The sequence below is a fragment of the Rhinolophus sinicus genome, chromosome 17 (assembly GCF_057876585.1).
Source record: "Rhinolophus sinicus isolate RSI-liver-muscle chromosome 17, RSI-T2T, whole genome shotgun sequence".
Classification (NCBI taxonomy): Eukaryota; Metazoa; Chordata; class Mammalia; order Chiroptera; family Rhinolophidae; genus Rhinolophus; species Rhinolophus sinicus.
The window spans coordinates 127,109,126-127,127,001 of record NC_142517.1 but is presented as its reverse complement, the minus strand read 5'-3'; the positions used below and the strand labels follow the sequence as shown (position 1 = coordinate 127,127,001).

Below are 17,876 nucleotides of genomic sequence, written 5' to 3'. Positions count from 1 at the left end.
GTGTGTTCACCACCCAGAGTCAGTTCTCCTTCCATCACCATATATTTGACCTCCTTTACCCTCATGTACCACCCTCTTCTCCCACTATTTTCTGTGTCTATGTTTTTTGTTTCTTTATTTGTTTTTCTTGTTCCTCTGTTGCTTTCAGTTTTATATCCCACATATCAGTGAAATCATGTGGTTCTCAATTTTTTCTGTCTTACATATTTCATTTAGTGTGATAATCTCAAGATCCATCCATGTTGTCACAAATGGCACTATTTCATCTTTTCTTATGTCACAATAGTATTCCATTGTGTATATATACTGCGACTTCTTTATCCAATCATCTATCGAAAGACACTTTGGTCATTTCCATGTCTTGGCCACCATAAATAAAGCTACAGTGAACATTGGAGCACATATATCTTTATGGTAAATGTTTTCAGATTTTTGGGGTAAATACCCAAGAGGGATTGCTGGGTCATATGGTAATTCTATTCTTAATTTTTTGAGATATCACCTCACACCAGTTAGAATGCCTGGTTCTTATTGGCTTCCTTTCCTTGCCCATAATTTTCTTTTTTGTTTGTTTTTTATATTTATTGGGGTGACATTAGTTAATAAAATTATATAGGTTTTCAGTGTACATTTCTATAATGCATCATCTATACATTACATTTTGTGTTTACTAGTTAAAGTCAAATCTCCTTATGTCACCACATATTTGACCCCTGTTACCCTCTTCTGCCACCCTCCTTCCTCTTTACCATATGGTAACCACAAAACTGTTGTCCATGTCTATGAGTTTTTGTTTGTCTCGTTCATTTGTTGCTTTTAGTTTTATATCCCACATATGAGTGAAATCATATGGTTCTTGGCTTTTTCTATCTGACATATTTTATTTAGCACAATCATCTCAAGATCCATACATGTCATCACAAATGGCAGCATCTCATCTATTCATTAGCCAAGTAATACTCCACTGTATATACATATCACATCCTCTTTATCCAATCATCTATCAAAGGACACTTTCGTTGTTTCCATGTCTTGACCACCATGAGTAATGCTGCAATGAGCATAGGGGTACATGTATGTTTATGGATAAATGTTTTCAGAGCTTTTGGGTAGATACTCAGAAGAGTTGGGTTGTATGTTGAGTTATATGGTAATTCTGTTCTTAATTTTTTGAGGAACCTCCGTATATGTTGGGACCATAATTTTCTTGATTTCTTCAATACTCCTGCTAGTAACCTTTTTGGCTTCAGACTCTCTGATCTTACTGCTGTCTAATTCTTGCCTCCACTGTTCTGTTTGAACTATCATCTTTTGAAACCCAACCATTCTCAAACATTTGGACTGCTGTGCAGAATGTTTAGATCTCCTTATAGTTCAAAACAGAATATATGTTTTTAATAGTGTATAAATTTCATTACGTCACCAAACCTATTAATGTATTCCTTTTCATTTAGAGTTTATCTATAGTATTCTTGCCCTAATCATAAAGCTTTCTGAAAGCTTCATGTAGTTCGATCCTATAAACTTGGCATTTCACCAGCAGGATATATTTCTGATGAGTAAAAAGTGCTGGTCTTCAAATATACATGAGACATACACATTCAGCCTAGGTCACATCTAATCATTTATAATACATATTGGAAAATAATGTACTCCATTAAGTCAAACCTACTGGATCTCTTATTTCCAATTAGGGTTAAGTTCATCTTAGTGCTGATGTAACAGTGGGAACTGGTGACTCTTCAGATACTTTATTCATAAGTATTTATGATTTATTTTGCTGACATGTAATTTGGGACAAGAAGCAACTATTTGAGAAGTTGAACTGGCATGAGCTAACTACTAGTTTGTCCCAGGAAATTAAAAGAAAGAAACAAACAAACAAAAAACATAAAACAACAACAAAAAGCATTGCCAGAAGAAAAGATACAGTTAAAAGTAAAAAGGAAAGGAAAAAATATACTGGTTTCTTGCTTTTGTGCAACATTCAGTAACTGTTGTGTTTGACAACATTTTTATATACCACAAGCTTTTTCCCAGCTTGTATAAAAGTCAGTCCCTTGGCTGGTTGTAACTGCAGAATTTCTTAAATATCCACAGAGAATAGAGATGTAAAAATCTTCACCCTTAAACCAGACAACAGGTCCTTTCCCAGCATTTACTGATGTTTTGACTGCAAGCAGTACCCAAGAAGGAATAAAAATTTAGTATCAGAATGAGAATGAATTATGGTAAAAAAAAAAAAAAAAAAAAAAAAAAAAAAAAAAAAAAAAAGAAGGAAGGAAGAAAGAAAGAAGAAAAAAAGAAAAAAAAAACAGCTGAGAGAGAGAGAGAGGCAGAAAAAGAGAGACTGAAGAAACGTATAAACTGGTTAGAATCAGGGGACTTGAGAATGTCCCTTTAAACTGTGGTGTTGCAATTGATCTCTGTATGTTTTCTGTTGTTCATCCCTTTGAAAGGAGAATGAGAGCTAAGATCATTGGATGTATTGAGAACCTGTCACATCTCAGTACCGAAAAGGTACAGCACAAGTGAATTGAAACAGTCTTTAGCTTTCTATTCCATATCGCCAAGAGCTTTGAGAATGAACCAAGTGAATGCTTTATTTATGGCTGAGTTTCAAATTCCTCCAATCTGACAGCGTTTCAGCCTCCGGAGTGAGAAAGCAGCAGCAGTAGCAGCAGCAGCAGCAGCAGTAGAAACAACAGCTATAACAGCAGCAGCCCCGCTGAAGTCTAGTAGAGGAGACTTGATCTCTGATTCAGCCTTGCAACTCCACCTGGGATCGTGCGCTGTCCAAGGTCCTGAAACATGAACCAAACTGCCAGCGTGTCCCATCACATCAAGTGTCAGCCCTTGAAAACAATCAAGGTAGGACCGAGGTTTTATCTCTTCCCTCTGCTTTGACACATGTATGTTCATCCGTCTACTTAACACATGGACATTGGTATGGAAGGGGGACATACAGTGGAGACACCCAGCTGGTTTGAGTTTGAATTAGAGGTTAGATTTGTGTAAAGCATTTGGTTCTGTTTGCCTGTGTGTGTAGACTGGAGAGAGTAGTTTCCACTTAACAATTCTTTTACTTTGACGACTTTTGCTTTGTTGACTGAGGATCTGTGAGTGGTATATTTCAGGAACAAAGTTTAGTCAGCTTCTAGAAGAGTTTTAGTCCATGTTAGTTTTCCAGATATGACTAGTGAAGAATTTGCAAACTTCCAGAAACAGATAATACTAAATTGAATGTGATTTGATAACAGTATTTCATTGTTATATGGATTTAGGACTTCTTATCTTTTCCAAAGAAAAGTGTATCATTCATTGTAAATGTTGAACTGGTGGTTATACTAAAGTGAAGATAGTGAGGGAGTATAAAAGACTCTAGAGGGGGTATAAAACCATATATTCTTATGTATGTCACCATATAACTCAAAACCAGTAAGGTGATTGGAGGGATTCTTTAATTCATATGCTTACTTTAAATTTGTGGCTTTTCTGAAATGATTAAAGGAAAAGGACGAAGATTACAATTTTACTGTTCTATTTTAGTTTTAAGTAATGTTTATGCTGTCTTCTTTGTTTTTATTTGGGATGTTCTGACTTACAAGGAGACTTATAAGTAACCATATTTGCAATGAAGTGTTTATTCTATTTTGCCATTTATCTGTATTAGATTATTGTCTGTGTGGATACTTTGCACTTGGGGCAAAGTGATGAGTTCCTTTCAAATTCTTTTATATAAAATATCTGATAATGTGATGGATCATCTTTAGTTACTGCAATCTCTAATTCACATATAATTACATTCCTTTTACTAAAATTCAAAATTTGAGAAAACTGGATTTTTATGATTACATTAGTTTTAGGTTTATATCTCAGGCCTTTGGCAATACTTCATAGACTGTAATTACAAAAGTAATATAATTTTCAGGAATAATTCTCTGTCTTGTGAACTTACCTACTGTTTGTCAGAGTCTTTCCGTGACAAATACACCATAAACTGAATGTTTTGCATCATTTATCTGAAATTATTTTTAAAAACAATGAGGTCTCCAGGATATATCAATTCGTAATTACACTCGCATCATAAATAAACAGACAGCATTAGCTGAAATCATGAAGAACACAAATTCAGATAATTTACACCATCTCTAATGGTAAAAGCAGAAACATTTTCAGCATTGGACTTCTCTGCACTGTGTCCAAGTTTAGAAATAAAATGCTGAGATTTAGGATGTTTTTTTTCTGCATGTCAGATTCCTATGTATGTCAATTATATAAGCACACCATCACCAAACAATGCCATAACAGTAGCTATATGACACTTTGGATTGTAATATATAAACTCTAGCGGGAGTACGTGTTGTAGTCTAAAGTGGGATTGAATTATGAACTGGCTATCTACCTTTGAGTATGGTTAGAAAACCATAAAATGACCAGTACTTTCTGTTTAAGTGTTCGAGGTCATAGGCATCAAGTGTTTTATTTGCCCTTTTATTTATTGGGTAAGGACAAATGAATGCTACTTCTGTTACTTAAAATCACTTCCCTTATTAGTGCTCTGGCATCAACTGCCCTCAGATAAACTGTGGAGGCAGAAAAATGTGTCTAGTGTAAGGGTTTTGCATCATCTTGCTGATCTTGCAGTTGCTGTTTTTTTTTTTTTTATTCTAACTGCAGCCATTGAATTGAAATGAAAGGCATCATAAAAATTGGACAGTCCTCCACTTAGCAATGTATTATGTTAATGGCTTAATGAAGGAATCTTGAATCAAAGCTCTGGGTGATTTGGTTAATTGTAGAAGTTAAGTTATTTTTGTCCCCCCACCACATTGATATTGCTGTGGGGAGAAAAAGATGCTTGTGATGTTCATAAAGTATATATACTTGTGAACATTGAACTATTAAAGGAGTAATTACTTGAATATTTTCTAATTTGCAGTGGTAAAAAGAAATGAGTGGAAAAGCTCTTTTACTTCAAATTATGTGCTCAATTATGAAACATTTATGGCTTTTGGAATTTATACTAAAAATGGCTATCTATATTTAGGTAATGCATTAGCCTATGAACAAAATGCAGTCACAACTTAAGGAAAAATGCTAAGATGAGAGATTTTGGAAAGCTATGAGGTATTGAAGCTCAACAGACTCTTTGAACTTTCTGAATCTTAGTTTTTTAGAATTTATTTTCCCCTCACTCTTAAAGTTGCTCTCTGAACATTTTCAATAAAACTTCCTTATGGAAACTGGTTGGCCTATAGATAATTATAAGTGACCCATTTTGGGCTCTGGAAATATCCAAATACTTAATAACTCATAAATTGCTCCATTTAGAAATTCTAAAACATCTAAGAACTTTTCCCCTCATAGTTCAGTGTAATAAATATCAAGGGAATTGTTCCCCAATGTCAGTGTAGTAAATACTGGCTCTTCCTTCTCTTGACAGTTTAACTACTGCTAAAAATAATGTAATGGGAATGAACAAAAATTAACTGCACTGGTTAAAAATAGCTTCAAAAGCCAAAATGTGTAGGAGAAGAAAAAACAGAGGTAGGTGTGTGTGTGTGTGTGTGTGTGTGTGTGTGTGTTTCCTTACTTGAAGTTTAAAAAGCAATATCTGCAGTGGGTCAAATTCAGCATTTGTTTCCGGTGTTGTTTGTGGCTGTTTGTAGTCATGGCATTGGTAGCGTTGGAGAAAGGGCTCTGATGGTCAACATTATTGAGGTTGCCTGACATTCGTAAGCCCTGGTACATTTTTTCTGCTGTGCTTGAGCAGGTATGTTCCTATAGTCAAAGATGATAAGAGATAGCAGAACTGAGAAAGTCAAATAAAGGGGCCAGTCATGTTTTCAGATCAATTTGGACAAAATGTTGAATGCAATGCACTTATTAATCCTTTTCCTATTTCAGAGCTTGTAAAGCAATAAAGCTTTTCCTGAAATGATTGTAAATCTTGCTGTCAAGGTAGCAACACTCTAAAAAAAAAAGGATCTTTCACTCTGAGGTCTGTAATGGAAAGTTTTAGGGACTATCTTGGAATGCTAAATATAGACCTAATTTTAGCTTATTATAAACTTGATTTCTGAAAAATTGTCCCCACCTTAAGCAACAAGCTTGTTCTTTTCTTCTCTATCTTGGCTTTTTTTGGCTATACTGAAAACAAATTAAACATTCCTGTCAAATCTCTGGACTTGGCTTACTTATTTTTCAGTGGAATTGCAAATTTACAATTACACCTAAAATAGTAGATATTTTTTATTTCTTTCATATTTTCATAAAAATCTAACATCCATGTATGTCTAAGGGTAGGAAAGGAAATCATCCACCTTAAAGGAAATCATCCACCTTTATCATGATTTGAAGTTAGAAATAGTATGTAAATTGTCAGGTTGGTGATTTCTAGATCAGGGATCATATGTATTTTATTTTATTATAGAAACCCCAAAACATAGTATTCAATATTTCTTTACCTTTCTCATCTAGTAATTCTTTCATGTCAGCCTCTCCTTCCCTTATCCCTTTTCAAGAGCTGCTTGGTTTATTCTGTTGCTACTTTCACATCCCGGTTCTGAGTTCTATATTGGAAAGGCTCCCAAGGTCTAAAAGTTCTCATTTCTTTCTACATACCTCTACTGGAGTAGCTGCAAGGTTTTACAAAACATATTTGAAGACATGTTTAAAATTTTTGTCTTCAGAGTAAAACTCTTATGAGTAGGCAAACACTTTTCATAATATGACTGCCTTTTATATTGTACTATTGATACATTATTACGCTAATAAAGACTTTCCCCTCTAACTACCTGTAACCCACAGCCTCATCCAAAATTGAGGTATAAGAAACAAATAAAATAAGGGAGTAAAAAAGAATGAAATTTTTATCACAAGTGTTTTTAGTTAAATCTGTAGCATTGGAATTTTTGTCTTTAGCAAATTGGCATTTTGGAGTGTTACAATGTGATGAGTTTAAATGATGCGAATAGCTTGGAATTACACCAACTGGCATCTTACTGATTAATTCCACTCCAGCCTAAGTGAGGGCACCACATCTGTATTTCATATAGCACTTGGAGTAAGGCCCAGCAATCTGTGTTTTAACAAGCCCTCTGGGTGATTCACATACATTAAAATTTCTGAAACACTGAGGTGAAGGACTGTAGAATGGGACGCACTTGTGTTATGGCCCACCTGAAAGAATTGTCTGGTTTGGGTATCACAGGTGGAGTCAGACAATTTCAGAATGATATTTATGGTGATTAAAGAACATGAATTCTATGAGAGCTGAGCTCTCATCAGGTCCAACTCTTGTGTTTCTCACAGGGCTTACTTGACACAAAGCCTTTCACACAGTAGATGTTGAATATATAGTTGTTGATTATTAAATAACTGTTAATGTGTATCAGCTCTAAGATGAGCTAAATAAAATTTTAAGACCGTGTTTTATAGGTAACCAAACTGAAAACCTTGCTATTTCTTTTGAATTCATAGCAAATTTCTCACAAAAAGTGCATTGAACTTTTGTTTGGTTTTCAATGGTTTTGTTCTCTGACTTTGATTTGAGGTCATCTGCTAATCAACACCTTTGGTAACTAAGGAGAGTCACAGTCACACTAAGCAGAAAATGTGCTGGGCAAGTGTCTTACTTCTTGCCAGTGTCATCTGAAACTTAGCAAAGCAATGGTAGGTGGGAATATCACCATAGCCTTTCTTCTCTTCATAAATGTTCTTTAGCCCTTTGGCATATGCCATGTTGATAGGATGTAACTGACAGCAGCATACCACAACTGGAACAAAATTAATCATCGTATTCAAACCTGACCTCCCATGGACAGACCTGGCATGGTATTACATTAGCAGAACTAGATTCACTGGGTGATAAACCCTGAAATAAAGGAAGTTTACCTTCTGAACAGACTTATGTCTTAGAAATTCTTAATGGAACTCATGTTTTTGTTGTTGTTTTTTAGAGTGACCATTGGGAAAAATGATCAAATGTACGTAGCCTACGTGACTGCCCGCAGACGTAGTACAAGGCAGATTGGACGGGTTTTCTCTCTGAGGGCCATCCTTAATTTGAACTCTCACTCTCTCTGTACCAAAGTAAACCCTGTGGACTTGGGGGAGGTAATTAACCCTGTTAAGTGTCCCCCCCCCCCACTAACAGAAGGGCAATAGACTTAAATTATCTCCCAAAACAAAAATTTTGTGTTAGTGCTCTGTATTATAATTTGTTCTACATAGAAGAAATTTTAAGAGCTATATGACATTTTCATAGAGAGGTATATAGTGAGAATCAATTTTTATGACATAAAAGCTGAAATTTTTATTTGCAATTATTATTAACTATAATGATGATAAAAAACTCATTTCAAAGACACTTAGGAGCTGAAAAGTGTCTTCTAATATTATAGTAACATCTCCAAAATGTCTTCATGGGCCTGTGTCAGGAAGGTAGGAGAAGAAGGAGACTGCGTTTAAATGCCATGTAAAGGACTGATTAATTCAATAAAAATGCCGTTACTCATCCCAGTGCTGTGCTCCCAAAAAATGGGAGATACTTTGAATAGCTACGTAGATCGTACATGTGGCTGAATTCAGGAGAGGTTTTATCACGATATGAATAAAGCCTTCCCACTATCTATGGACTTGCTGTTTTGTTTTGTTTTAGCTTCATCTACCCTTCTACACAATGGTCCTTTCAATAAACCGCTATTCTTACTTAAAATCTCATACATAATTTTCTTAATGAAAGTTCTCAGTCTTGCTTAAACAGATTGTCATGATCTCAACTGATCACCTATGTTCTCACATCATCTTTTCTGTACCTATTTAATAATAATTTTCTGAGTTATGATTACCTGTTTTCATGTAAGTCTTCCTACTATCTAGTAAAGGCCTCTTAATAGTCTCAGTCTTTGATTTTTGATAATAAAATGTTCTCAATTAAGATTCTTTGAGTGAAGAACAGAAAAAAAGCATATAAACTTATTTGTCTTCCTAAGAGATGCAATCTGACTCTTGAGTGGAGAAATTTACTAGTCTTCTTTGACTTCAGCAGAACTAAACAATTTACTTTGAAATATGTAAACAACATTTGGAGAGCTGACAAAGAGGCCTCCAGGCTTGGGACAACAGATATGCTAAACATCTTGAGGATGCGTGGCTTCTATAAGTCAAAAATAAATTTTGCATTATGAGTGTCTTTCTGCATTGGAGTTGAAGAAAGTCTTTGTCCATACAAACTAACTCTGTCCTCTGCTTTGGAGGTTGGGTCAGCAAGGCAGACACAAGTGGCCGCTGGTTTTAATGGATGGGGCATTGGCGGATACCATTCATTCTAGCACTTCAGGGAGGCTCTTTTTCATCAGAAATCTTAATTTCCAAGATGAACCACTACTGTTAGATTGAAAAACACCACTTCTTATAACTCTGGTTTCCAGGATTTTGCCCTAAGAAAAATGTGCTCCACTTTATTTTAATGGAAAGTGAATAGCATCAAAGTACTTATTGTATTTAATAGATGAACCTGGTACTTGAATTTTTTTTTTTTTTTTTTTTTTTTTTGAGACAGTGAAAGAATTAGGGAAGAGAGAATATGCAAGGCAGGTGATCTTATTCGAGGAAGGCCAGCTATGGCAAACATTTTTCTTTATGTATGTCCTCTAAAGCAAATAAAATCAAGCAAAAGAACAGACTCAAGAAATGTGGGCTTTGGTTAATCGGTGAGCATAGAAGGGCATGATGGATAGAGACCTGGGCTTTATCATTATTTCAGTCATACAACATTTACTGAAAGAGGATCCAAATATAAACAGAGTGATACTATTTATTTTTAAGCAGCACAACCTAGGATACAAATTAATACAATTACAATTAAGTGATAAGTGCAAGGTGGGGCAAATACAAGGTTTCTTGGGAGCATTCCTAAAGCCCAAACCAGAATTCTACATGGAAGTTAGGTTGATAAAGAGAGGACATAACTATTACAGGCACAGAGAAGACATGTGCAAAAGATGATGAAACAAGGCAATTTAGTCCTCGTGAAAGCATTATTAGCTGAGACTGACTATATTATAAAGTGCATGTGATTAGGAGGGGAGAGAAGTGAGGCTGCAAATACATACGGATGTATGTTACATACAATGTATGTTACGTTTCTGGATTTGATGATATACTCTGAGGGCAAAGCTTAAGTGTTAAATAGTGCAAAGAGAAGATCGTGAGATCTAAATTTGGGACCCTGTTTTGTAACATTGGGAAGTACTCCTGAGGTTCGTGACTTTAGGTAGAAAGTGAAGATGGTAGCATATTCCTGGTCCGTCTTTCAGGATAATCCAAGTATAAAGATATTATTAGCCAGACAGGTATTACTGAAAATAAATCTTAAGAACAAAAGATTTCTTCATTAGCTTGATTTAGTACCACCTACTTTCATGAATGCTAATAATAGCTGGCTTACGAAGGCTTTAATTTTGTGGTAACCTTTTCATTCCAAAGAGTCTTTTTTTGACTATTGACAATCATTGGGCTGTACCAAAATTTTCCTCTTTAACATATGAAGATAATATACAGATAACCATTTCATGGTATATTGGTTGCTGATTGTCTTTTCAACAACACCCAGTGACACCCGAATGACCTCTGTTAATGGCATTCCATTTAAGAATAAAAGATGCTCAGAAATTTCAGATGTAGAAATATGAAAGTCTTTTCCTTCCTAAGTCTCATTATTATATAAGCCATGTGAATTGGCTGCCCCAGTCCCACAGTTGGCCGGCAGACATGACAATTGACAATGCTCGATGGACAAAGAGAAGTTTCTTCCTTTTAGGTTTTTTTTTTTTTCTTTTTTTTCTTTTTTTAAGGAAGAAAACCCACACAGGTTTTCCCTCAACTATTGTGTCCTGGAATGAAGACCTACACCAATTCTGTACTCACTGTGTTTGAGGAAGTGTGTGATTAAGCAGAGGGAGTAGAGGAAGGGATTTACCCATATAAGCATAAGATTCTGTTAGAAACATTCAGGGAGGTTGGATGGTTTGGCCAGGGAAAATCAAAACATAAACCACAGAGATCAGTAAGAAAGATTTTAGAATTATACATGTAATATGCACCATTTGATGGGCATATCATATACACCATACTGTGAAAGACAGGCAATAACATGGCTCAAGCACTGTTTCAACTAAGGTGTAATAAACGAAAATATAGCATTGTCACTGACTGTCTCATAGCAGAGATCTTTTCCATCACTTTGGAGCAAAAGGGTGGGAAGAGAGGGTTCCAATATTATCTCATTCAGGCAGCTTTGTCTCCTTTGGTATTAAATAACTTAGTATCCAATCAATTCTGCTTTCCATTTTCTTTTTTTTTTAAAAACTCTTTTAGGGAACATGAGACTGGAAATAATGGTGACATTCTTCATTAAATAATTAGGGTTGCTTAACACCTATCACGGTGACCTCTTCTCAAGTACCTCTAAGGACTTGGAGCCCTTAAAACCCTGGGAGCATTTAAACACCCAAATGTCTCCAAGGTTAAGAGGTAACATAAAAATTGTGGCTAGATGTGCAATTGAAACTGGTAACTAGAGAGAGCATGCCCCATGTAAGTCATACCAAATCAAAGCCCTTCTAGTGGTGTTTATGACAGAATCATAAAATATATGAAATCACACCAAAAGTAATTTTAAGAGGTGCTCAGAACCTCTGGTCTGTAATTTCTGGCTGTGTGATATTGATAAATACCATGGATTTAATTACCAGATGGTGAACACCAACATACTTATGTCTCCCACCCAGTTTTCTTGCTTCACCTTTAGTCTTAGATGAGTCTCTTTACTCAGTATTGTCATTTAGATATCTACTAGGTACTATGAACTTATTATATTAGAATCATAACTTTTGATCCGTGCTACTTACCCCTCTCTCACGTTACTTAGTTAATGATACCACCATCTTCTTTTCAGAGACTCAAACCAAAGCCTACATTTGACTCTCTTCTTTCCAATCCACCATCCAATCCATCAGCACGAATTATCCATTCTACCTCCTAAATGTAATCTTCAGTCTAAACATTTCTCTCCACAATCACCCAAACTCACTGCACACTCACATTTCACCTGAATTATTGCAGCAACTTCAGTGGACTCTTGGCTTCTAGTATGCCTTACCATAATTAGCTCTCAACTCACCAGCTAAGCTGTGGTTTTAAAATGTTACTATAATCACTTTGCACACCTGGTTTAAACCTTATCATTGCTTTCAGAAAACAAACCCAGATCCTTAACCTTACCCTGACAACCCGGAATTATCTCACCCCTCTTCTTCCCTCTGACCATGTTGCATTACATTCTCTCTCCCAGGACTGTTCTCCAACCAACCTGGTCTCCCTTCTCAGCCTGAAACAAGCCACACTCTTTGCTACACTACTTTACGGTCTTTGTGCTTGCTGTTTCCATTGTCTGAAAACTATTTTTTTCTATCATTTCCCATAGCAACTTTCTGGTTTCAAGTCAGGCCTCTTTGGATGAACTCTGTCCATCTAGGTGGTGGTTACCACTATGTTACTGCGGCAGGAACTCATAACCAGGGGTGATAATTACCTTTCATTATGCTAGTAGTGCTATCCAAACCATAAGGGAGTTGAGGGACTCTCACCTCCTTGAAGGCCTTTAATCTTTGTTATATTCTCTATTTAGAACCCTTGTAGAAGAGGTTTTTTATTTGTGTATTATGCAGCTACAGATTGTTTTATTATTTATCTTGTACATTTATTATAAGAGAATCTTTTTGAATTCTGCTTTCCAATACTTGGCCTATCAGTATGTTAATTCAAAACATAAGTATTGCTTATACAATAGACATTACATTGTACAAAAAAGGGATACCAAAAGGCCTAAGAACCAGAACCAGTCTTTGAGTAGCTTACAGCTCGCTTCTTTGCTCCTCTCCCTTTACTTGGGGTGAAGGAAGAGGACAAGCAAAACTAAGTCGATGAAAACAGAGTATGGATATGCTCTGGGAAATCAGAGAAGGTGCACCTTTCTTCAACTTGTAGAAAGGATTGACCATGGGACTGAGACTTGATGGGCAAGCAATAGTCATCTTGAGGAAGAATCTGGGGAGAAAGGGGGCATTCGAGATGGTGGAATGTGGAAGAGCACCACCGCCATCACCATCATTACCATCATCTTGTTGTTATTGTTAAATGATCGCACCGTGATGCACACAGTTCTGGTTCCTTTATGGGACATCTCTAATTTCCACAGTGACTTACTAAAGAAGGAGTTATTCTTCTTATTTTATAGATAAGGACATTCATTTCCCCAAGTTCTTCCAGGCCTTAAGAGGTAGAGCTCATATTTGAACCCAGAAAAGTGTGCTAAAACCTCGAGCTGGCAGCTCAGATTTCCTGGCTGCTATTTTGGTGCTCTGTCTGCTCTCTCATGTTCCCATCAGCTCTAAGGAACTAGTTGCTGTTACCTAGGGTCTCCCGCTGTGTTAAGCCTCTAAGTTGACATTAACTGTTTTCTCCCTCTGGAATGCTCTGGGTCCCTCCTTTTTGCTTGCCTGGTAGATAATGCTCATCATTTTGGACTCACTTCACAGCAAATTCACTTCCTCTCTGAAGCTTTGCCTCTTCCTCACACTCTCTCTTCCAGTCCCAGGAGGACTGCTGGCTTTGTGCTTTCCTGGACCTACCACCCACATTGCCATTATGTATACTTATCTTTGTATCCTCTCCCTTCACCCTCTTCTTTACCCTGTCCACCTTTCACCACCTAGCCCATCCTCAGCTACACTGCAGGCTCCTTGAGACAAGGCGGTATCTCATTTGTCATTGTGACTTTATTGTCTAGTGCTATCCCTGACATGGAGTTTATGCTCAGAGCGGGTTTGCTGAATGAGTGAATAAGTGAAGGCCATCCACTGTGGAGATTGATATGTTACTGCTCCAGAATGGCCTTGGTAATAGTAGTGTTTCCTTTCATTTGACATATTGTCACATGGCTCTCATTCTGGCAGAAGATATAAGCATGAGACAGAAACCCAAATATGTTCTTGGTTTTCTCAAAGGATTTTCTTCTCTTATTGTATGTGTATATGTGTGAGAGACTGTAAGGGTTGCGTTTTACAAATGTAAATATAGCCTATGTTTTCTTCTAGGCGTTTTATGGTTTCAGATCTCACATTTGAGTCTTTAATCCTTTTTGAGGTTGTGTGTGTGTGTGTGTGTGTGTGTGTGTGTGTGTGTGTGTGTGTGTGGTGTAAGAAAGTGGCACAGTTTTATTTTTTTGCACGTGTCCGTCCTGTTCTCCCAATACCACTTATTGGAAAAACTCATTTCCTCATTGTATATTCATCCCTCGTAGAGGAAAAAAAAAATAGCATAGCAACATTTAGGTGTTTTGATATATCTTGAGAGTAGGACTTTAGATTCTGAGTATATCTTTACTTATTCTTTTCTGAACCCCCTTCAGAACTTGAGGTGACATTCTTCAGCCATTTAATATCTGCTGATGTTTTTGTCAAGGTTCATTTAAGAAAGATCATTATCAGAAAATACCATATTAAAATTCATCTACAAAATTTAAAAAAATAGAAATAAAAATGTAAATACAGTTGCAGTTGGCTTATTGCTAAGTACTTTCATTAGTTTTTAGTTGAAAAGTTTATAAGTGATTTCAAATGTGAAATAATTATTTTTTAAAAGATGGAAATTTTACATAAGAAGAAAATATCTTCCGAGCACCTACTCTGTGCTCAAAGTTTTCATACCAACAAGGTCATTTATAATTCACCACTTCCCTGCTGAGGAAACTAGTGGGAACCAGCATTTTAAATAAATGATCTTGGTCAATCCCTCTTCAATCAGTATTTCTTTTAACATTTCAAGGCAGACATGATGCTTATCCTAGCAAAAAACATTAAAGGCTTAATGATCTGAGTAAGGAAGAGGTAAAACTAGACCTCCTACCCAGTCCCATCTTGAGTCCACAGCTGAAGCCACTTTGCATTATACCAAATGGTAATGTTGCTTATGGCAAGTCTATAACTTTAGGGGTCTTCCTTCCAAAATGCACAGACATGTGACTGTCCAGGAAATTATTGTATGTTGAGAGATTTGACTTTGCAAAGTCTTGCATTTTCAAAGTTGCCACCACACATAAGTCTTTGTTATGTATCACTAATAGATGGGTCCAACATGGAAACAGTAGAACTGGGAACCCAGGATTCAATGAGCCAGGAGAAACAATACAGAGTCCAGAAAAGGCATCTCCTGGGAATACCAATTAGGACATAACACCATGAGCTAATTTCAAAGGATAACTTCAGGTCTGGGAGAGACAGGATATTCAGGAGAAAGAACAAGTGCACACAGGTAAAGATGAATAAAGTCCATTTGAACTAGTGACTTCTTAATATTAGAGACATAGCAGAGGGATGTGTAACAATTTGGCCCTAGCTAGAGCCAGAGTGAGAATATTAACAATAGAAACCTTGACAGAAACAAATGTGTGTTCCAAGTATTTGCAAAACATTTTTGCAGTTTCTTATAGAATACTAACTACAACCCTGTAAAATCACATATATTTATTATTGATAGATATAATGAAATGAAGGAATACAAAAACTAATAGCAGTGTATAATGAAATATGCACACACTATAGTTTTATAAATTGCAATAAATTTTGGAAAGCCAACTGCTAAAAGTGTGGTTCTGACTATCTGGGCAAATATTGGGAGCATTTAAAGTGCTGAGATGAATGTTTCCTGGTCAACAAAATAGGGCAAAGAGGCAGCTTATGTTCCGGAGACTGTCTGAGGGCAATAGGCCAAGGACAGTGTGAAGCTAAGATCAGGTGAGACAAAGAGCCTCAAATATCGTATCATAGGGCTCGTGCTCTCTACCTGGCCACTATCATTGAGTCCAAGTTCTGCTGCTGATGGCACAATAAGGAAGTCATGGGCAAATGTAGAAAACAGTTGGTAGAAATAGAGGTATCCATGTCCTATTTAGCTTCATTTTAGGACAAGATTTGAGAAAGAATTTGAAATGAGTTTTTGAGATAGACCAAGAGTAAGACTTGGAGGGTAGGCTTGGGTAAATAAATAAACATTGAATGTTTGGATGATGCCCGATACAATGTGTCTGTTGTATCTTCTACAGAGACTCTGTCAGTTAATACAAATAAATTTAAGATTTCCTGTGTCCACTGATCTCACTTGGTCTAACTTGGGATTTTTCAATTTCACCAACATTGACATGTTGGACAAGATAATTCATTGTTGTGAGGGCTCTGCTGTGCATTGGAGGATATTTAGCAACATCCCTGGCCTGGGAAGCAAAATTGCCCCTGGCTGGGAACCACTGGCCTAACTGGTGGCCATTGCTACAGGTGAGGGACGTTCGGAACTGGAAATGACTGTGGCTCATACTGATCGTGTGGCTTGTTTGAAGTGACAGCCACTGTGATTGTCTATCCCTGGGCCTTTCTGACACTGAGGATGGGTGAGCCACCCAAATAGCACTCAAAGTACTGAATAATTATCATCCACAGTTTGTAGATGGAGGACTGTTCATAGGAGGAGTTCATAGGCAGAGCTAGTGGTCTGTCCCCAAATCACGTGGAAGAACTGATGCTTAAACTCCAGGCATAAAACTCTATACCCCATCTCTTTTCTCTGAGCTTTGCAGGAACCCAACCCTTAGGTAGGACTTTGGGTACTCTTGCTTTTCCACCCTCTTCCTACGTTTTCCTTGGTGAAAGCAGTACGACTGTCACCAGGATATGTTGAGCATGGTTAGTGTCCCTGTTTATATATTAACAGGCAAGATCCTTTGCATTATCTTTTTTGCTTGCTTGGACTTGGAGAAGACAGAACCAGGGTAAACCTAGAGAGAAGCTCAACAATATTCCTTCAGAGCTGTTGGAAATCTGTTTTCAAGGGTGAGGCGAGATGAGATTGCGGGAGTATTAACTTTGCTCATCTATGTGGTAGAAAGTCACAGGGACAGAAACTGGAAAAGGCCATTTCTTCTTCCATTCCTGGTCTCTTTCCAGAAAAAGTCCTCTTCTTGCATCCATATTTCACTCTTCCAGGCTATCCTAAACTATCCTGCCAGAGTTGTCTCCTGGCAGAGTCTTGCTAAGTTATATCCTGTTCTTGAGAATCTAAATTCTCATCCTGGTAGCATCTTACTTGGCAGGATTCAAATTCTGTATTAAGCCAGGAATTTCTAACTCTCCCCTTTTTCCTAAAATCATCTCAGGGAAGAAGAAACACAGCTTGACCACTCACATCTCTCCTATCTGCCTGTTGTGATATCTGAAATTCTACATTTTGAGATTGACTTTGTTAAATAAAGAGATTGACTTCCCTAGTACCATTTTCTTAAAAGCAGATGAACTAGAAACTTTTGACATATGTGTGTTTTGTCAGCCCAAGCCAAACCATCTATTTCAGGAGGCAGTATTGCATACTTGTCAATGGTATGCTTTGGAATGTGTCCTTTGGAATCAAATGGGCTCAGTTCATATTCCAGGTTGCCACTTTTAACAATGTTATCTTAGACAAGTTTTCTAAGTTTTTATGAACCTCATTTTCTCAACTGTAAGGTGGGTTAATAGTGCTTTCTATATTCGAGTTATGGGAATTAAATGAGACAATACATGTAAAGCATTTGTAAAAATGCTCCATCATTATTATTTGATTCCTAGGGGCCATCCTGTGTACATGTTATAAATCAAAGAAATCAGTGATAAGATTAAATGCAGTATTGGGAGTGATTGTGACAATTTCACAATCATCTCTGAGTTATTGGAAAACAAGGGTTATAATGAATAAATCAATAAAAATATAACCACAGCAAG

At 36.7% G+C, this 17,876-nt stretch overlaps 1 protein-coding gene across 1 annotated transcript in view; it reads left to right on the top strand.

The window, feature by feature from the left end:
* The first annotated feature begins 2,659 nt into the window (after positions 1-2,659).
* The window catches only part of DPP10 (dipeptidyl peptidase like 10), a 1,313,078-nt gene continuing 1,297,861 nt past the window's right edge, over positions 2,660-17,876 (top strand). Inside the window, exon 1 of the mRNA XM_074335439.2 lies at positions 2,660-2,871. Within this exon, the coding sequence (XP_074191540.1) occupies positions 2,812-2,871 (60 nt within the window). The 5' untranslated portion in view covers positions 2,660-2,811. The remainder of the gene's footprint in view (positions 2,872-17,876) is intronic.